The sequence below is a fragment of the Sapajus apella genome, unplaced genomic scaffold (assembly GCF_009761245.1).
Source record: "Sapajus apella isolate SASKATOON/1434 unplaced genomic scaffold, GSC_monkey_1.0 scaffold6, whole genome shotgun sequence".
NCBI classification, from domain to species: Eukaryota; Metazoa; Chordata; class Mammalia; order Primates; family Cebidae; genus Sapajus; species Sapajus apella.
Window position 1 is genome coordinate 31,434,142 of NW_022436946.1, and position 15,102 is coordinate 31,449,243.

General features: G+C 37.9%; 1 protein-coding gene across 6 annotated transcripts in view; it reads left to right on the forward strand.

The window, feature by feature from the left end:
- The window catches only part of CEP85L (centrosomal protein 85 like), a 246,856-nt gene that overhangs the window by 212,893 nt on the left and 18,861 nt on the right, over positions 1-15,102 (forward strand). For all 6 annotated transcript variants that reach the window (XM_032274943.1, XM_032274944.1, XM_032274947.1 and 3 more), the window contains 2 exons: positions 2,958-3,137; positions 13,642-13,794. In XM_032274943.1, coding sequence (XP_032130834.1) covers positions 2,958-3,137; positions 13,642-13,794 — 333 coding nt within the window. The remainder of the gene's footprint in view (positions 1-2,957; positions 3,138-13,641; positions 13,795-15,102) is intronic.

Genomic DNA, 15,102 nt, shown 5'->3' on the forward strand with positions numbered 1-15,102 from the left:
CTTGCCATATCTGACTGTGTGTCTGATGCTTTTCAGTCTCTTCAAACTGAGTTTTTTGCCTTTTTGTGTGCCTTGTAATTTTTGTTGTAAGTTGACACGATGGCCTAGTTAATAAGCATGGTAAATAGAGCTTTAGTAATGCAGTGGTAAAGAGTGCAGGGAAGGGGAAGTATTCTTTAGTCCTATGATTAGGTCTCAGTCTTTTGGTGAATATATTCCTCTGGATTGTGAACTTCAGTTTTCTAAGATTTTTATCTTTCCCTACCCTTAGGTAGGACAGGATGGCGGGAGGGTGATGGAGTTGGTATTTCCACAGGGAAGGCCAAAGAAGCTTGATTTTTGTAGTAACTTTCCTCTATGTGGATGGCTGGAGTTGTCTGGAGTTGGGTTATTTCCTTTACCCCAACTAGGTTAAGCTCTGATAAAACCCCAGCATTTCAGGCTCTGGTAAAATAGTTTCTCCTGAGGGCAGGCATAAGCACAGAATGTTCTGGCATATTTTTAATGGTTCCTTTTTCCCTCCTCCTGCCAGAAACAGGAGAGAATTTTTCTCTGATACTCACTGAGGATCTTGTAGAAATCCTGGAGGTAAAACTCACGGAAATATGGAGGCCTCCTGTAGGATGGTATCCCCTTGGAATTTTTAACTCTCAGATTTGTCTACTCCAAGCCTCTAGCAATTTATTAGTTACAGACTTTCCTACCCTGGGTCTTCTGCTTATGGGTTTTTGTTTTATTAGGTTATGATCCTCTGTTTCTACCTGTCCTTTTTTGCAGTTTTGGAGGCAGCAGCTTACCCTGTGACCGCATTTCTCTGATAAATTTTAGAAGACTTGTTGATATTTCAGTTTTTTCAGCTATTTATTTATGGACCAAGTGGCGACTTCTGATCTCTTTACATGCCGGGTTAGAAACTGGAAGTCTTTATTAAGTTTTATAGTTTTGTACCCTAGCCGTCTTCCTGAGTTCCATATCTACCTCTCTAACTGCCTAATGTCCATCTTACTTGTATGTTCGACTGAAATCATAATCATAGACTCTAATTATATTAAGTATATCTGCTTAAATATAACCTACTGTTCTTCTGTATGTTTACTTCTACCCAGAATATAATCTTCCATGTTACTTAGACTCAAAATCTTAAAACCTTGGTTATCTTTAACATTTATTTTCCATTCACATCTTCAACAATCATTTTTTAAAAATTCTCTCACTCTGCTTCAAGTTCTTCATTCTGTTCTCAATGCTCTATTTCAGTTTCTTGTTTCTTTTCAGCTAAATTAGAATAATTTCTTTAAATGATATATCCATATTCATTCTCAGTGAATCTTGTTCACTTCTTCTAGCTTTGTCCTATTTTTCTAGCACTCTCTTGTCTTTTTCCTCTTTTCTCTTCCCTTTCATCAGACTTGCTGAGATTCTAGACACTAGACTGAATGCCAGGGAACACAGAGATTCACAAAGCCAAATTCGCAATTCCTGGAATTCTACAAGAAGGGTGCAATTTAGATTTTTAAGTTTTCCCTTTTATTATGCCCTCTTGAAACCTGTAAACATGACATGATACTCTGTATATATACTTTTTACCTTTTTGAAAATGTTCTTTCTAGAATGCCTTTGTTCCTTTTTCCATTCTTGCCAGAATCTCCCTATTTTTCAAAATCTGTCTTAAAAGCTGCCACTCCAGAAAAGCCTTTTTCCTCATTCTCTCAATGTCTTCATGTATCCTACCTCCTCCCAGTACTCTGTACTTAACATGGCCTTTATTTGTCTACCATATTAATTATGTTTTATATTATAATCATCTAAGGGCTTCTCTTGTGCCTCTGATTAAAATTTGAGTTTGTAAAGTGTGAGTTTGCCATCTTTGAAATAGCCTGCACATGATAAATGCTATTTATGTAATAGTTAAATTTCATGCCTACCTTTTGGGAAAGTATCAGTTCTTCAAGGCCTAGTTCAAGTTTACCTCTGTAACACCCTCCTTTAGCTACTGCACATACAACTATCTTAGCACTTAGTTTCCATTGTCTTTTTTTTAAATCTTTTTTGTATGTGTGACACATTAAACTGGTGGGACTTTATTTTATTAACTGATTCCCCAAAACCTAGCACAATGCCTAACATATGTGCTTAGTAAATACCTTTTGAAGAAATGGAAAAATAACCTCTTTCTTTGCTTTTACAGTACTTTGTTGATATCTTTTACAGCACTTACCACATTCTGATTTGTTTGAAGAATATTTGTATTTCCTCCCTTCCTCTTCCAGGTTTTAATCCTACATGGGGGAGAGAGAATATCTTCCCCTTGAAAAGAGTTTCCTTCAAAGCCTTGGTCATAGAATTAATACTACATTTATTCATTCAAAAGTTATTTTTTGAGTGCTTACTTTGTGCTAGACATTTTTCTTTGCAATAGGGAATATAAGATGGACACCTTTAGATGGACAAGAATTCCTGATTCATGGATCTTACTTTCTAGTTAGAGAAACATTCTATTAATGCATATTGAATTTAGTATTAGCTGAAAATGATTACCTGTGAAGAAATTTTTCTTTAGTTTTTATTTATTTACCTAGAACTTTGACTTTTATGTGATTAATATATATAATGTACTATTTACATGTTGAAATATACTTTTCAACTAAATAATAGCTGTCTTTCATGAAGTTTCTCCTATGTGCTGGGAACCTTATATACTTGATCTTCAAAAAACACTGCAAAGTAGACTTTATAGTTTCTGTTTTAGAGATGAGAAAACCGGGGTTTTGAGGTGGTAAGTAATTTGCTTAAATTATGATACATAACTAGGAAGCAAGAGAGCTGGAATTTAAATCAAGGTGTATCTGTTCATACAGCCTATATGTACTCTTAATATTATACTTCATTTCCAATTTCTTCCCATTTGTTGAAGACAAGCTTTTAAAGTCTTACTTTCTTTTTTTCTTTCCTAATAGCCACAATATGAGAACACTTCACTCCAGACACCATTTTCAGAGAAATCAGTTTCCCATCCCCAACAAGGGGAATTTGAGCAAAAGCGTACATCTACTGAGAAAGAAGTTTTACAGCTTAATGAGTTTCTCAAACAAAAACTAAGCCTATTTAGTGAAGAGAAGAAGAAACTGGAAGAAAAGGTAGGTATTTGTAATAAAGTTGAATTAGGTCAGCAACATTTCCTCAACATATTATTTGTCTGTCATTTACCCTGTCAGGTGTCATACCAGGTTATATATATACATTTATGTGGAGATGATTAATTTTGTAGTAACTTTTGAGAAACCCTCTACTATCTGCAAAATTCCAAGGATTTTCTTGAAGGATAGAAATGCTCTTGTATATTTTTCTAACAAATAGTAAAATCTTAAAAATCAGTTGCCTACACCAAATAACTGTTCTCCTTTTCCTTATTGAGTCTGTGATTTCATTTTTTTGGTTATGTTGGGCATACAGGGTTTGTAAGTGAAACTGGCCTATTTTTTATAGTGATGCAACTTAAGTTATTAAACTGAAACTCCTGATTCAGAATAAGAAGCTAAAAGCCAAATACACAGACATGCATACTAACTACATATATGTATTTATACACATACACACACACACTTGATCTTTCTGCTTTATTAAAACTACTCTTATGTATTTCATCTTATTCCATTTTAGTATCATTCAAGATTAAGTAGGACATATACTAGCCCTAATATATTGAAGAGGTACAGGTCCATTAGCTGCATAGTGGCAGAACTGGTTTTAGACTTCTCTTTTAATCTACTCAGCTTACTATTCTATTGAGCCTCCCATTCAAGTGGTCATAGAGCTGACCACCATGATTTTTCTTTTATTTTTCTTGTTCATCAGTGCTTACTTTATTTTAAAATTTTATTTCCATAGTTTTTGGGGAACAGGTGGTTAGAGTTACACAAATAAGTTCTTCAGTGGTTATTTCTGAGATTTTGGTGTACCTGACACCTAAGCAGTGTACACTGTACCCAGTATGTAGTCTTTTATCTCACACCCTTCCCCCCATGTTTCCAAAATCCATTATTTTATTGTTGTGCGTTTGCATTCTCATAGCTTAGCTCCCACTTAAAAGTGAGAACATAGGATGTTTGGATTTCCATTTCTGAGTTACTTCACTTAGAATAATGGTCTCCAACTCCATCCAGATTGCTGTGAATGACATTATTTTGTTCCTTTTTATGGCTGAGTAATATTTCATGGTGTATACACGCACACAAATACACGCCACATTTTCTTAATAATTCATTGGTTAATTTGCATTTAGGCTGGTTCCATATTTTTACCATTGCAAACTGAGGTGCTATAAATATGCATGTGTAAGTGCTTCAATTCCTCTGGACAGATACCTAGTAGTGAGATTGCTGAATCAAATGGTAGTTCTACTTTTAGTTGTTTAAGGAGTCTCCACACTGTTTTCCATAGTTGTACTAGTTTATATTCCCACCAGCAGTGTAAAAGCATTCCTATTTCATGCCAACATCTATTTTTTTTTATTTTTAAATTATGGCTAATTCTTTCAGGAGTAAGATGGTATCTCATTGTGTGTTTAATTTGAATATCTCTGATTATTAGTGATGTTGAACATTTTTTTCATGTTTTTTTGTCATTTGTGTATCTTTGAGAATTTTGTATTTATGTCCTTAGCCCACTTTTTGATGGGATTTATTTTTTTGTGTGCTTATTTGTATGAGTTCCTTGTAGATTCTGGATATTAGTCCTTTGTAGAATGCATAGTTTGTGAATATTTTCTCCCACTTTATGGGCTGTCTGTTTACTCTGATGATTATTTCTTTTGCTGTGCAGAAGCCTTTTAGTTTAATTAGACCTCATCTATTTATTTTTATTTTCATTGATTTGCTTTTGGGTTCTTGGTTATGAACTCTTTGCCTAAGCTAGTGTCTGGAAGAGTTTTTTCAATGTTGTTATATCTTCTAGAATTTTTATGGTTTATGGTGTTAGATTTACATCTTTGATCCATCTTGAGTTGATTTTTGTATAAAGTGAGAGATGAGGACCCAACTTCATTATTCTTGAGTGGTGGTGGCTTGCCAAGTATCCCAGCACCATTTATTAATAGGATATGTTTTTCCCACTTTATGTTTTTGTTTGCTTTTTCAAAGATCAGTTAGGTGTAAGTATTTGGGTTTATTTCTGGGCTCTCTATTCTGTTCCATTGATCTAATATGCCTATTTTTGTATCAGTACCATGCTGTTTTGGTAACTATTGCCTTCTAGTATAATTTGAAGTCAGACAATGTGATGCCTACAGATTTGTTCTTTTTGCTTAGTATTGCTTTGGCTACGCAGACTCTTTTTTGGTTCCATATAAATTTTAGGATTTTTTTTTCTAGTTCTGTGAAGAATGATGATGGTACTTTGATGAGAAATGCATAGAATCTATGGATTACTTTTTGGCAATATGGTCATTTTCAGAATATTGATTCTACCCATCCCTGAACAATGGGCATGACGTGTGTTTCCATTTATGTCATTGATGATTTCTTTCAGCAGTGTTTTGTAGTTTTTCTTGTAGAGATCTTGCACCTCCTTGGTTAGGTATATTCCTAAATATTTTATTTTTTTGCAGCTGTTGTAAAAGGGATTGAGTATTTGATTGGATTTTTAGCTTGGTTGCTGTTGGTGTATAGCAGAGCTACTGATTTGTGTACGTTAATTTTGTATCTTGAAACTTTACTGAATTCATTTATCAGATCTAGGAGCTTTTTGGATGAGTCTTAGGGTTTTCTAGGTATATGATCATATCATTGGCGAACAGCGACAGTTTGACTTACTCTTTACCAATTTGGATGCTCTTTATTTCTATCTCTTGGTATGATTGTTCTGGCTAGGACTTCTGGTACTATGCTGAATAGCAGGGGTGAAAGTAGGCATCTTTTTCTTTTTCCATTTCTCAGGAGCAGTGCTTTCAACTTTTCCCCGTTCAGTATAATGCTGGCTGTGGGTTTGTCATAGATGCTTTTATTACCTTGAGATATGTTCCTTTCATGATGATTTTGCTGAGGGTTTTGATCATTAAAGGGATGCTAGATTTTGTAAAATGCTTTTTCTGCATCTATTTAGATGATCATAATGAATTTTGTTTTTAATTCTATTTATGTGATGTATCACATTTATTGACTTGAGTATATTAAACCATCCCTGCATCCCTGGTAAGAAGCCCACTAGATCAGGGTGTATTATCTTTTTGATATGCTGTTAGATTTGGTTAGCAAGTATTTTGTTGAGGATTTTTGCATCTATGTTCATCAGAGATAATGGTCTGTAGCTTTCTTTTTTTGTTATGTCCTTTTCTGGTTTTGGTACTAAGGTGATACTGGCTTCATAGAATAATTTAGAGAGGATTCCCTCTATCTTTTGGAATGGTTTCAGTAAGATTGGTACCAAGTCTTCCTTGAATGTGTCTCACAGAATTAAGCTGTGAATCCATCTGATCCTGGATTGTTTTTGTGTTGACAAATTTTTTATTACTCTTTCAATCTCACTACTTGTTATTGGTCTGTTCAGAGTTTCTGTTTCTCCCTAGTTTAATCTAGGAGAGTTGTATGTTTCCATGAGTTTATCCATCTCCTCTAGATTTTCTCGTTTGTATGTGCAAAGGTATTCATAATAGCCTTGAATGATCTTTTGTATTTCTGTGGTATCAGTGGTAATATCTCCCGTTTTGTTTCTAATTTTGCTTATTTGGATCTTATCTCTTCTTTTCTTGGTTAATCAATTTTGGTTTCATTAATGGTCTATCAATTTTGTTTATCTTTTCAGAGAACCAGCTATTGTTTTATTTATATTTTTTATTTTTTTGTTTCAGTTGCCTTTAGTTCTGCTCTGATCTTTTTTCTTTTCTTCTGTTAGGGTTGGGTTTGGTTTGTTCTTATTTCTCTAGTTACTGGAGGTGTAACCTTAGATTGTCTATTTGTGCTCCTTCAGACTTTTTAATGTAAGCGTTCAATGTTACGAACTTTGCTCTTAGCATCATTTTTGCTGTATCCTAGAGGTTTTGATAGGTTGTGTCACTTTTGTCATTCAGTTTAAAGAATTTTTAAGTTTCCATCTTGATTTCATTGTTGACCCAATGATCATTCAGGAGCAGGTTATTTAACTTTTCATGTATTTGCATGGTTTTGAGGGTTTCTTTCAGAGCCGATTTCTAGTTTTATTCCACTGTGGTCTGATAGAGTTCTTGATATAATTTCTGTTTTCTTATATTTATTGAGACTTGTTTTGTGGCCTATCACATGGTCTGTTTAGGAGAATGTTTTATGCACTGATTAATAGAATGTATATTCTGCAGTTTTTAGGTAGAATGTTCTGTAAATATCTGTTAAGTCCATGTCTTCTAGGGTAAGGTTTAAGTCCATTGTTTCTTTGTTAACATTCTGTCTCCATGACCTGCTTAGTGCTGTCAGTGGAGTTCTGAAATCCCCCACTATAATTGTGTTGCTATCTGTGTCATTTCTTAGGTCTAGTAGCAATTGTTTTATAAATTTGGGAGCTCCAGTGTTAGGTGCATATATATTTAAGACTGTAATATTTTCCTGGTGCACTAGTCCTTTTATCAGTGTATAATGTCCCTCTGTCTTTTTTTAACTGTTGTTGCTATAAAGTCCTTTTTTTCCTCATGTAAGAATAGCTAGTCCTGTTCACTTTTGGTGCCCATTTGCATGGAATATCTTTTTCCATCCCTTTACCTTAAGTTTCTGTGAGTCTTTATATGTTAAGTGAGTCTTTTGAAGACAGCAGATGCTTGGTTGGTGAATTCTTACCCATTCTGCCATTCTTATCTTTTAATTTGAGCATTTAGGCCATTTACATTCATTAGTACTGAAAAGGGAGGTATTATTCTATTTCTTATGTTTGTTGTTGCCTGAATACTTTGTGTTTGTTTGTTGGTTTTCAGTGTGTTATTGTTTTATGGGTCCTGTGAGATTTATGCTTTAAGGAGGTTCTGATTTGGTGTATTTCAAGGTTTTGTTTTGGTTTTGAGACCGAATCTCACTCTATCACCCAGGCTAGAGTGTAGTGGCGCTATCTCAGCTCACTGCAACCTCTGTCTCCTGGGTTCAAGTATTTCTCGTTCCTCAGCCTCCCTAGTAGCTGGGACTACAGTTGCGTGCCACCCCACCAGGCTAATTTTTGTATATTTAGTAGAGATGGGGTTGGACTATGGTGGCTAGGCTGGTCTTGAACTCTTGACCTTGGGTGATTTGCCAGCCTTGGCCTGCCAAAGTGCTGGGATTACAGTCATGAGCCACCATGCTTGGCGTATTTCAAGGTTTTGTTTCAAGATTTAGAGTCATTTTAACAGTTCTTGTAGTACTGGCATGGTAGTGGCAAATTCAGCATTTGTTTTTCTGAAGAAGTACTAAATTGTAATGTAACCTTGTTTAGGCATTTTAGACATAATTTAAACTCAGCACATAGTTTCTACATATGGAAAATTGAAATGACAAAGATAGCAATAGCCTTGACCAAATTTGCACGTGTGCAGACAATAAAAACTGTATCATTAATGCCTCCTGGCTGATAGCAATTTATAGGATGACATCCACGGTAAAAGAGGACAGATAGCCCCTAAATTCTTGATTACAGTGACGTAAGTTTTTTTTAGGTTTAAATATATATTTTTTTATTATTCAAACAGAGCCTCACTCTGTCGCCCAGGCAGGAGTACAGTGGCATGATCTCGGTTCACTGCAGTCTCCGCTGCCCTAGTTCAAATGATTCTCATGCCTCAGCCTCCCAAGTACTTGGGACTACAGGCATGTACCGCCACACACAGCTAACTTTTTTAGTACTTTTTTTAGTAGAGACCGGGTTTTGCATTGTTGAAACCCCATCACTACTGGTCTCACACTCCTGACCTCAGGTGATTTGCCTGCCCCAGCCTCCTAAAGTGCTGGGATTACAGGCGTGAGCCAACACGCCCTGGAAGTGTAAATCTTGGAATGAAATAAGATAAATCATATATATATATAATTTTTTATTGCACTTTAGATTATGGGGTACATGTGCAAAAGATGCAGGATTGTTGCATAGGTGCATACATGGCAATGTGGTTTGCTGCCTTCATCCCCTCGTCACCTATATCTGGCATTTCTTCCCATGTTATCCCTCCCCAACTTCCCTACTCCCCCACTGTTCCTCCCATATTCCCCCTCAACAGACCCCAGTGTGTAATGCTCCCCTCCCTGTGCCTATGTGTTCTCATTGTTCAACACCTGCCTATGAGTGAGAACATGCGGTGTTTGTTTTTCTGTTCCTGAGTCAATTTGCTGAGAATGATGGTTTCCAGATTCATCCATTTCCCCACAAAGGACACAAACTCATCGTTTTTGATGGCTGCATAGTATTCCATAGTGTACATGTGCCACATTTTCCTTGTCCAGTCTATCATTGATGGGCATTTGGGTTGGTTCCAGGTCTTTGCTATTGTAAGCAGTGCCTCAATGAACATACATGTGCATGTGTCTTTATAATGGAACAATTTATAATGCTTTGGATATATACCAAGTAATGGGATTGCTGGGTCAAATGGAATTTCTATTTCTGGATCCTTGAGGAATCACCACACTGTCTTCCACAATAGTTGAACTAATTTACACTCCCACCAACAGTGTAAAAGTGTTCCTATTTCTTCACATCCTCTCTAGCATCTGTTGTCTCCAGATTTTTTAATGATTGCCATTCTAACTGGCATGAGATGGTATCTAAATGTGGTGTTGATTTGCATTTCTCTAATGACCAGTGATGATGAGCAGTTTTTCATATGTTTGTTGGCCTCATGTATGTCTTCTTTTGAAAAGTGTCTGTTCGTGTCCTTCTCCCACTTTTGAATGGGTTTGTTTTTTTCTTGTAAATCTGTTTTAGTTCTTTGTAGATTCTGGATATTAGCCCTTTGTCAGATGGGTAGACTGCAAAAATATTTTCCCTTTCTGTTGGTTGCCGGTTCGCTCTCATGATTGTTTCTTTTGCTGTCCAGAAGCTCTGGAGTTTAATTGGATCCCATTTGTCTATTTTGGCTTTTTTTGCCAATGCTTTTGGTGTTTTGGTCATGAAATCTTTCCCTATGCCTGTGTCCTGAATGGTTTTGCCTTGGTTTTCTTCTAGAGTTTTTATGGTGTTAGGCCTTATGTTTAAGTCTTTAACCTATCTGGAGTCAATTTTAGTGTAAGGTGTCAGGAAGGGGTCCAGTTTCTGCTTTCTGCACATGGCTAGCCAGTCTTCCCAACACCATTTATTAAACAGGGAATCCTTTCCCCATTGCTTGTTTTTGTCAGGTTTGTCAAAGAGCAGCTGGTTGTAGGTGTGTGGTGTTGCCTCTGAGGCCTCTGTTCTGTTCCATTGGTCTATATCTCTGTTTTAGCACCAGTACCATGCTGTTTTGATTACTGTAGCCTTGTAGTATAGTTTGAAGTCAGGTAGCATAATGCCACCAGCTTTGTTCTTTTTGCTTAGAATTGTCTTGGCTATGCAGGCTGTTTTGGTTCCATATGAAGTTTAAGGTGACTTTTTCCAGTTCTGTGAAGAGGGCTATAGGTAGCTTGATGAGGATAGCGTTGAATCTATAAATTACTTTGGGCAGTATGGCTATTTTCACAATATTGATTCTTTCTAACCATGAGCATGGAATGTTTCTTCATCTGTTTGTGTCCTCTCTTATTTCCTTGAGCAGTGGTTTGCAATTCTCCTTGAAGAGGTCCTTTACATCGTTTGTTAGTTGTATTCCTAGGTATTTTGTTCTCTTTGTAGCAATTGTGAATGGCAGTTCATTCTTTATTAGGTTCTCTTTTAGTCTGTTATTGGTGTCTAGGAATGCTTGTGACTTCTGCAAATTGATTTTGTGTCCTGAGACTTTGCTAAAGTTGCTTATCAGTTTAAGGAGATTTGGGCTGAGATGATGGAGTCTTCTAAATATACAGTCATGTCATCTGCAAATAGAGACAATTTATTTGACTTTCTCCTTCCTAATTGAATACCCTCTATTTCTTTTCCTTGCCTGATTGCTCTGGCTAGAACTTTCAAATCTCTCAGCAATTGCTTGTTCATAAAGGATTTTATTTCTCCGTCACTTATGAGGCTTAGTTTGGCAGGATATGAAATTCTAGATTGCAAGTCGTTTTCTTTACGGATGTTGAATATTGGCCCCCACTCTCTTCTAGCTTGTAGAATTTCTGCTGAGAGATCCACTGTGAGTCTGATCGGCTTCCCATAGTGGGTATCCCGACCTTTCTCTCTGGCTTCCCTTAGCATTTTTTCCTTCATTTCAACCCTGGTGAATCTGAGGATTATGTTCCTTGGGCTTGCTCTTGTTGAGGAATATCTTTATGGTATTCTCTGTATTTCCTAGACTTCAGTACTGGCTGCCTTGCTAGGTTGGGACGTTCTCCTGGATAATATCCTGAAGAGTGTTTTCCAGCTTGGATGCATTCTCTCCATCGCATTCAGATACACCTGTCAAATGTAGATTAGTTCTTTTTACATAATCCCATATTTCTTGGAGGCTTTGTTCATTTACTTTACCTCTTTTTTCTCTAATCTTACCTTCTAATTTTATTTCATTGAGTTGATCTTTGACCTCTGATATCCTTTCTTCTGCTTGGTCAATTCGGCTATTGAAACTTGTATATGCTTCGCGAAGTTCTTGTGTCGTTTTTCAGCTCCATCAATTCAATTATATTCTTCTCTAAGCTGTTTGTTTTCATTAACATTTTGTCAAACCTGTTTTCAAGATTCTTCAGTTTTTTTGCATTGGGTTAGAACATGTTCTTTTAATTCAGAGAAGTTTGTTATTACCCACCTTCTGAACCCTGTTTCTGTCAATTCTTCAAGCTCCTTCTCCATCCAGCTTTGTTCCTTTGCTGGTGATGAGTTGTGATCCCTTGGAGGAGGAGAGGTATTCTTGTTTTTGGTGTTTTCATCCTTTATGTGCTGGTTTCCTCCCATCTTTGTGGATTTACCTACCCGTGGTCTTTGTAGTTCGTGACCTTTGGATGGGGTCTCTGAGTAGGATGCCCTTTTTGTTGATGATGAAATTATTTCTTTCTGTTTTTTAGTTTTCCTTCTAACTGTCAGGCCCCTCTGCTGTAGGATTGCTGGAGGTCTACTCCAGACCCTCCTTGCCTGGGGATCACCTGTGGCCACTGCAGAACAGTAAGGGTTGCTCCATTTCTTCTTCTGTTATCTTCCAGAAGGATGCCTGCCAGATATTAGCCTGGGCTCTCCTTTATGAAGTGTCTCTTTGGTTATACGGGGGTCGAGGAGTTGCTTGAGGAGACAGTCTGTCCCTTATAGGAGCTCAGGTGCTGAGCTGTGAGCTCCGTTGTTCTGTTCAGAGCTGCTGGGCAGGTACGTTTATGTCTGCTGAAGCAGAACTCATAACTGCCTTTTTTTCCCAGACACTCTGTATGGGACGGTGGGACTTTATGTATAAGTTTCTTACATGCTATTGCCTTTTTTTGGAGCTGCTCTGCCCAGCAAGGAGGTAGCCTAGTCACAGTCTGCCAGCAGAGGTGTTGCTGAGCTGCCGTCGGTTCTGCCAGCTGCTGTGTAAAGTTCCTTGCGGTTTTGTTTATGGAGGTATAGTTAGAACTGCCTCAGTAATGGCAGTCTGCCTCAGTAGTCATGGACTGCCTCAGTAATATCAGATGCCCTTCCCCCAACAGAGCTATACTGTCCCCGGTCCAGCGCTTGCTGCGAAACTCTCAATCCAGAGCATTTCAGATTGCTGGTCTTTGTGGAGGTGGGACCCGCAGAGCCAGTTCACCTGTCTCCCTGTTTCAGTCCCCTTTTTTTCAGTTGAATAGGCAGCTCTGCTGCCCAGGTGTTTCAGGCGCCAGTTGAAAGGGCTGCCCATATTTGTGTGAGTTTTTGTGTGGAGACCCGCTGCGCCATCTGCTGTGCTGGTAACTCCTGGTGCTTTTCAGCCCAGGAATCTCCCGTTCTGTGGGCAGTGAACGTTTGTTTGGAAATGCAATGTCACTCACCCTCTGCGTTGTTCTCGCTGGGAACTGCACTCCAGAGCTGTTCCTATTTGGCCATCTTCGAGGTGGAGATCATGGTCCCCAGCTACAGGCAGGAGCCGCAGGGCAGGGGGTTGGCAGCAGTTCACGTGGGGCCACCAGGTGGCTCCTGCAGTCAGGGGGCAGTTGGTCCAGTAGTTTCGGATGCCCAGGCTTGGCGTGGCTCGCTGGAGAGCGACTAAGCATGAATGAGAGCAAACGTTCAGGGCTGTGCATGGCGCGTGTGAGTAAGCAAATGTTACCTTTTCATCGATAAATCTTAATTGAGTTGCTAGTGGACTTCACTATAACCTGAAACTTAGAAATCTTAGAATGAAATAAAGTTCTAAGGCTGATCTGGAGCTCCTGATCTTAGGTGAATCGCCTGCTCCAGCCTCTCAAAGTGCTGGGATTACAGGTGGTGAGCCACTGCACCTGGCAAGTATAAATCTTAGAATGAAATAAGGTAAATCTTAGTTTAGTTACTAGTAGCCTTCACTATAACCTGAAACTGTTGGTGAATTCAACAGTGTCTAAGATTAAAGTGTTGGTTTTGTTATATCTTTTAATGACTTAAAACTACTGAAGATTCATAATTGTTTTCTAGCTTAAAACTAGAGATCGATACATCAGTAGCCTGAAAAAGAAGTGCCAGAAGGAATCTGAACAAAACAAAGAAAAGCAGAGAAGAATTGAGACCCTGGAAAAGTACCTGGCTGATCTTCCAACTCTAGATGATGTGCAGAGTCAAAGTCTACAGGTAACATGAAGTTAAATTCTTGTCTTTAAATGACATGAAAACATGTTATTCTTAACTTTACTCTTTAGAAATTTGGCTAATTGGCCTGGCACAGTGGCTCATGCCTATAATCCTAGCACTTTGGGAGGCTGAGGCGGGTGGATCATGGGGTCAGGAGTTCAAGACCAGCCTGACTAACGTGGTGAAACCCTGTCTCTACTAAAAATACAAAAATTAGTTGGGTGTGGTGGCATTGTCTGTAATCCCCGTCACTCAGGAGGCTGAGGCAGGAGAATCGCTTGAACCTGGGTGGCGGAGGTCGCAGTGAGCCAAGATTGCACCACTGCGCTCCAGCCTGGGCAACAGAGTGAGAATCTGTCTCAAAAAAAGAAAAGAAAAGAAAAGAAATAAATTTGGCTAATTAGAAATTAAATCTATGTGTTTAGTTGCTGCTTTGGGGACTTAATTTTAATCAGAAAATTTGTTTATCTAAGCATGCATAGTAGATCTTTCTTGTCAGTTAATAAGTGATTACTTTTCTAATGGTCCTGTGTTGTAACTCTTATTTAACTACTGTAGAAGTTAGTTTCTAAACCAGTCTTACCAGCCACTACCCCATACACACACATGCACACACCCCCATTTCTGTCTTTTTCCAGCAGTCTGTAGGATTCACCAAGTCTCAAAAAGACCTTTTGTTGACTATGTTTCTAGATATTTATTTTCTTTATTCTTCTTAACCTTTATATATATTTTTTTTCTTATGCCTTGACCTGTGACCTCAATTTACTCTTCTGACTTCCTTTTTTTTTCTTAACAATACCTCAAGAGTCTTTCTCCTAACTCAGGTGAGCCCTACTCTCTTGAAACCTTGTTTATAAATCCACTAGATCTACTCTTCAGTCTTTTCCCAAAGTTTTTCTAAGCCATGGATTCTCAACCTTGGCACTATTGACACTTTGAGGCGGAAAATTTTCTGTTACAGGGGTCTGCCTTGAGCATTGAAGGGTGTACTTCTGCATCCACATATGTGGCCTCTACCCACTAAGTGCCAACTGCCCTGCTCCTTCTCCTTTCTCCCAAACCCAAAATGTCAACAGATATTTCCAAATGTCCTCTAGGGGTAAAATTACCCCCAGTTGAGAATCATTAGTCTAATCTATGGAGTGTCACTCTGCATTCTTTAAGACCTATGTAGCATTCTCTGTTTATTTTACATTTAATTTATAAGTTATAAAACTAAGAGAGATTAAAGTCAGGAAGGAACTTAAGGACTACAGAAGGTTGCATGAGCAGGAACAGAGGGCAATGGAAAATATGTAAGAAAAT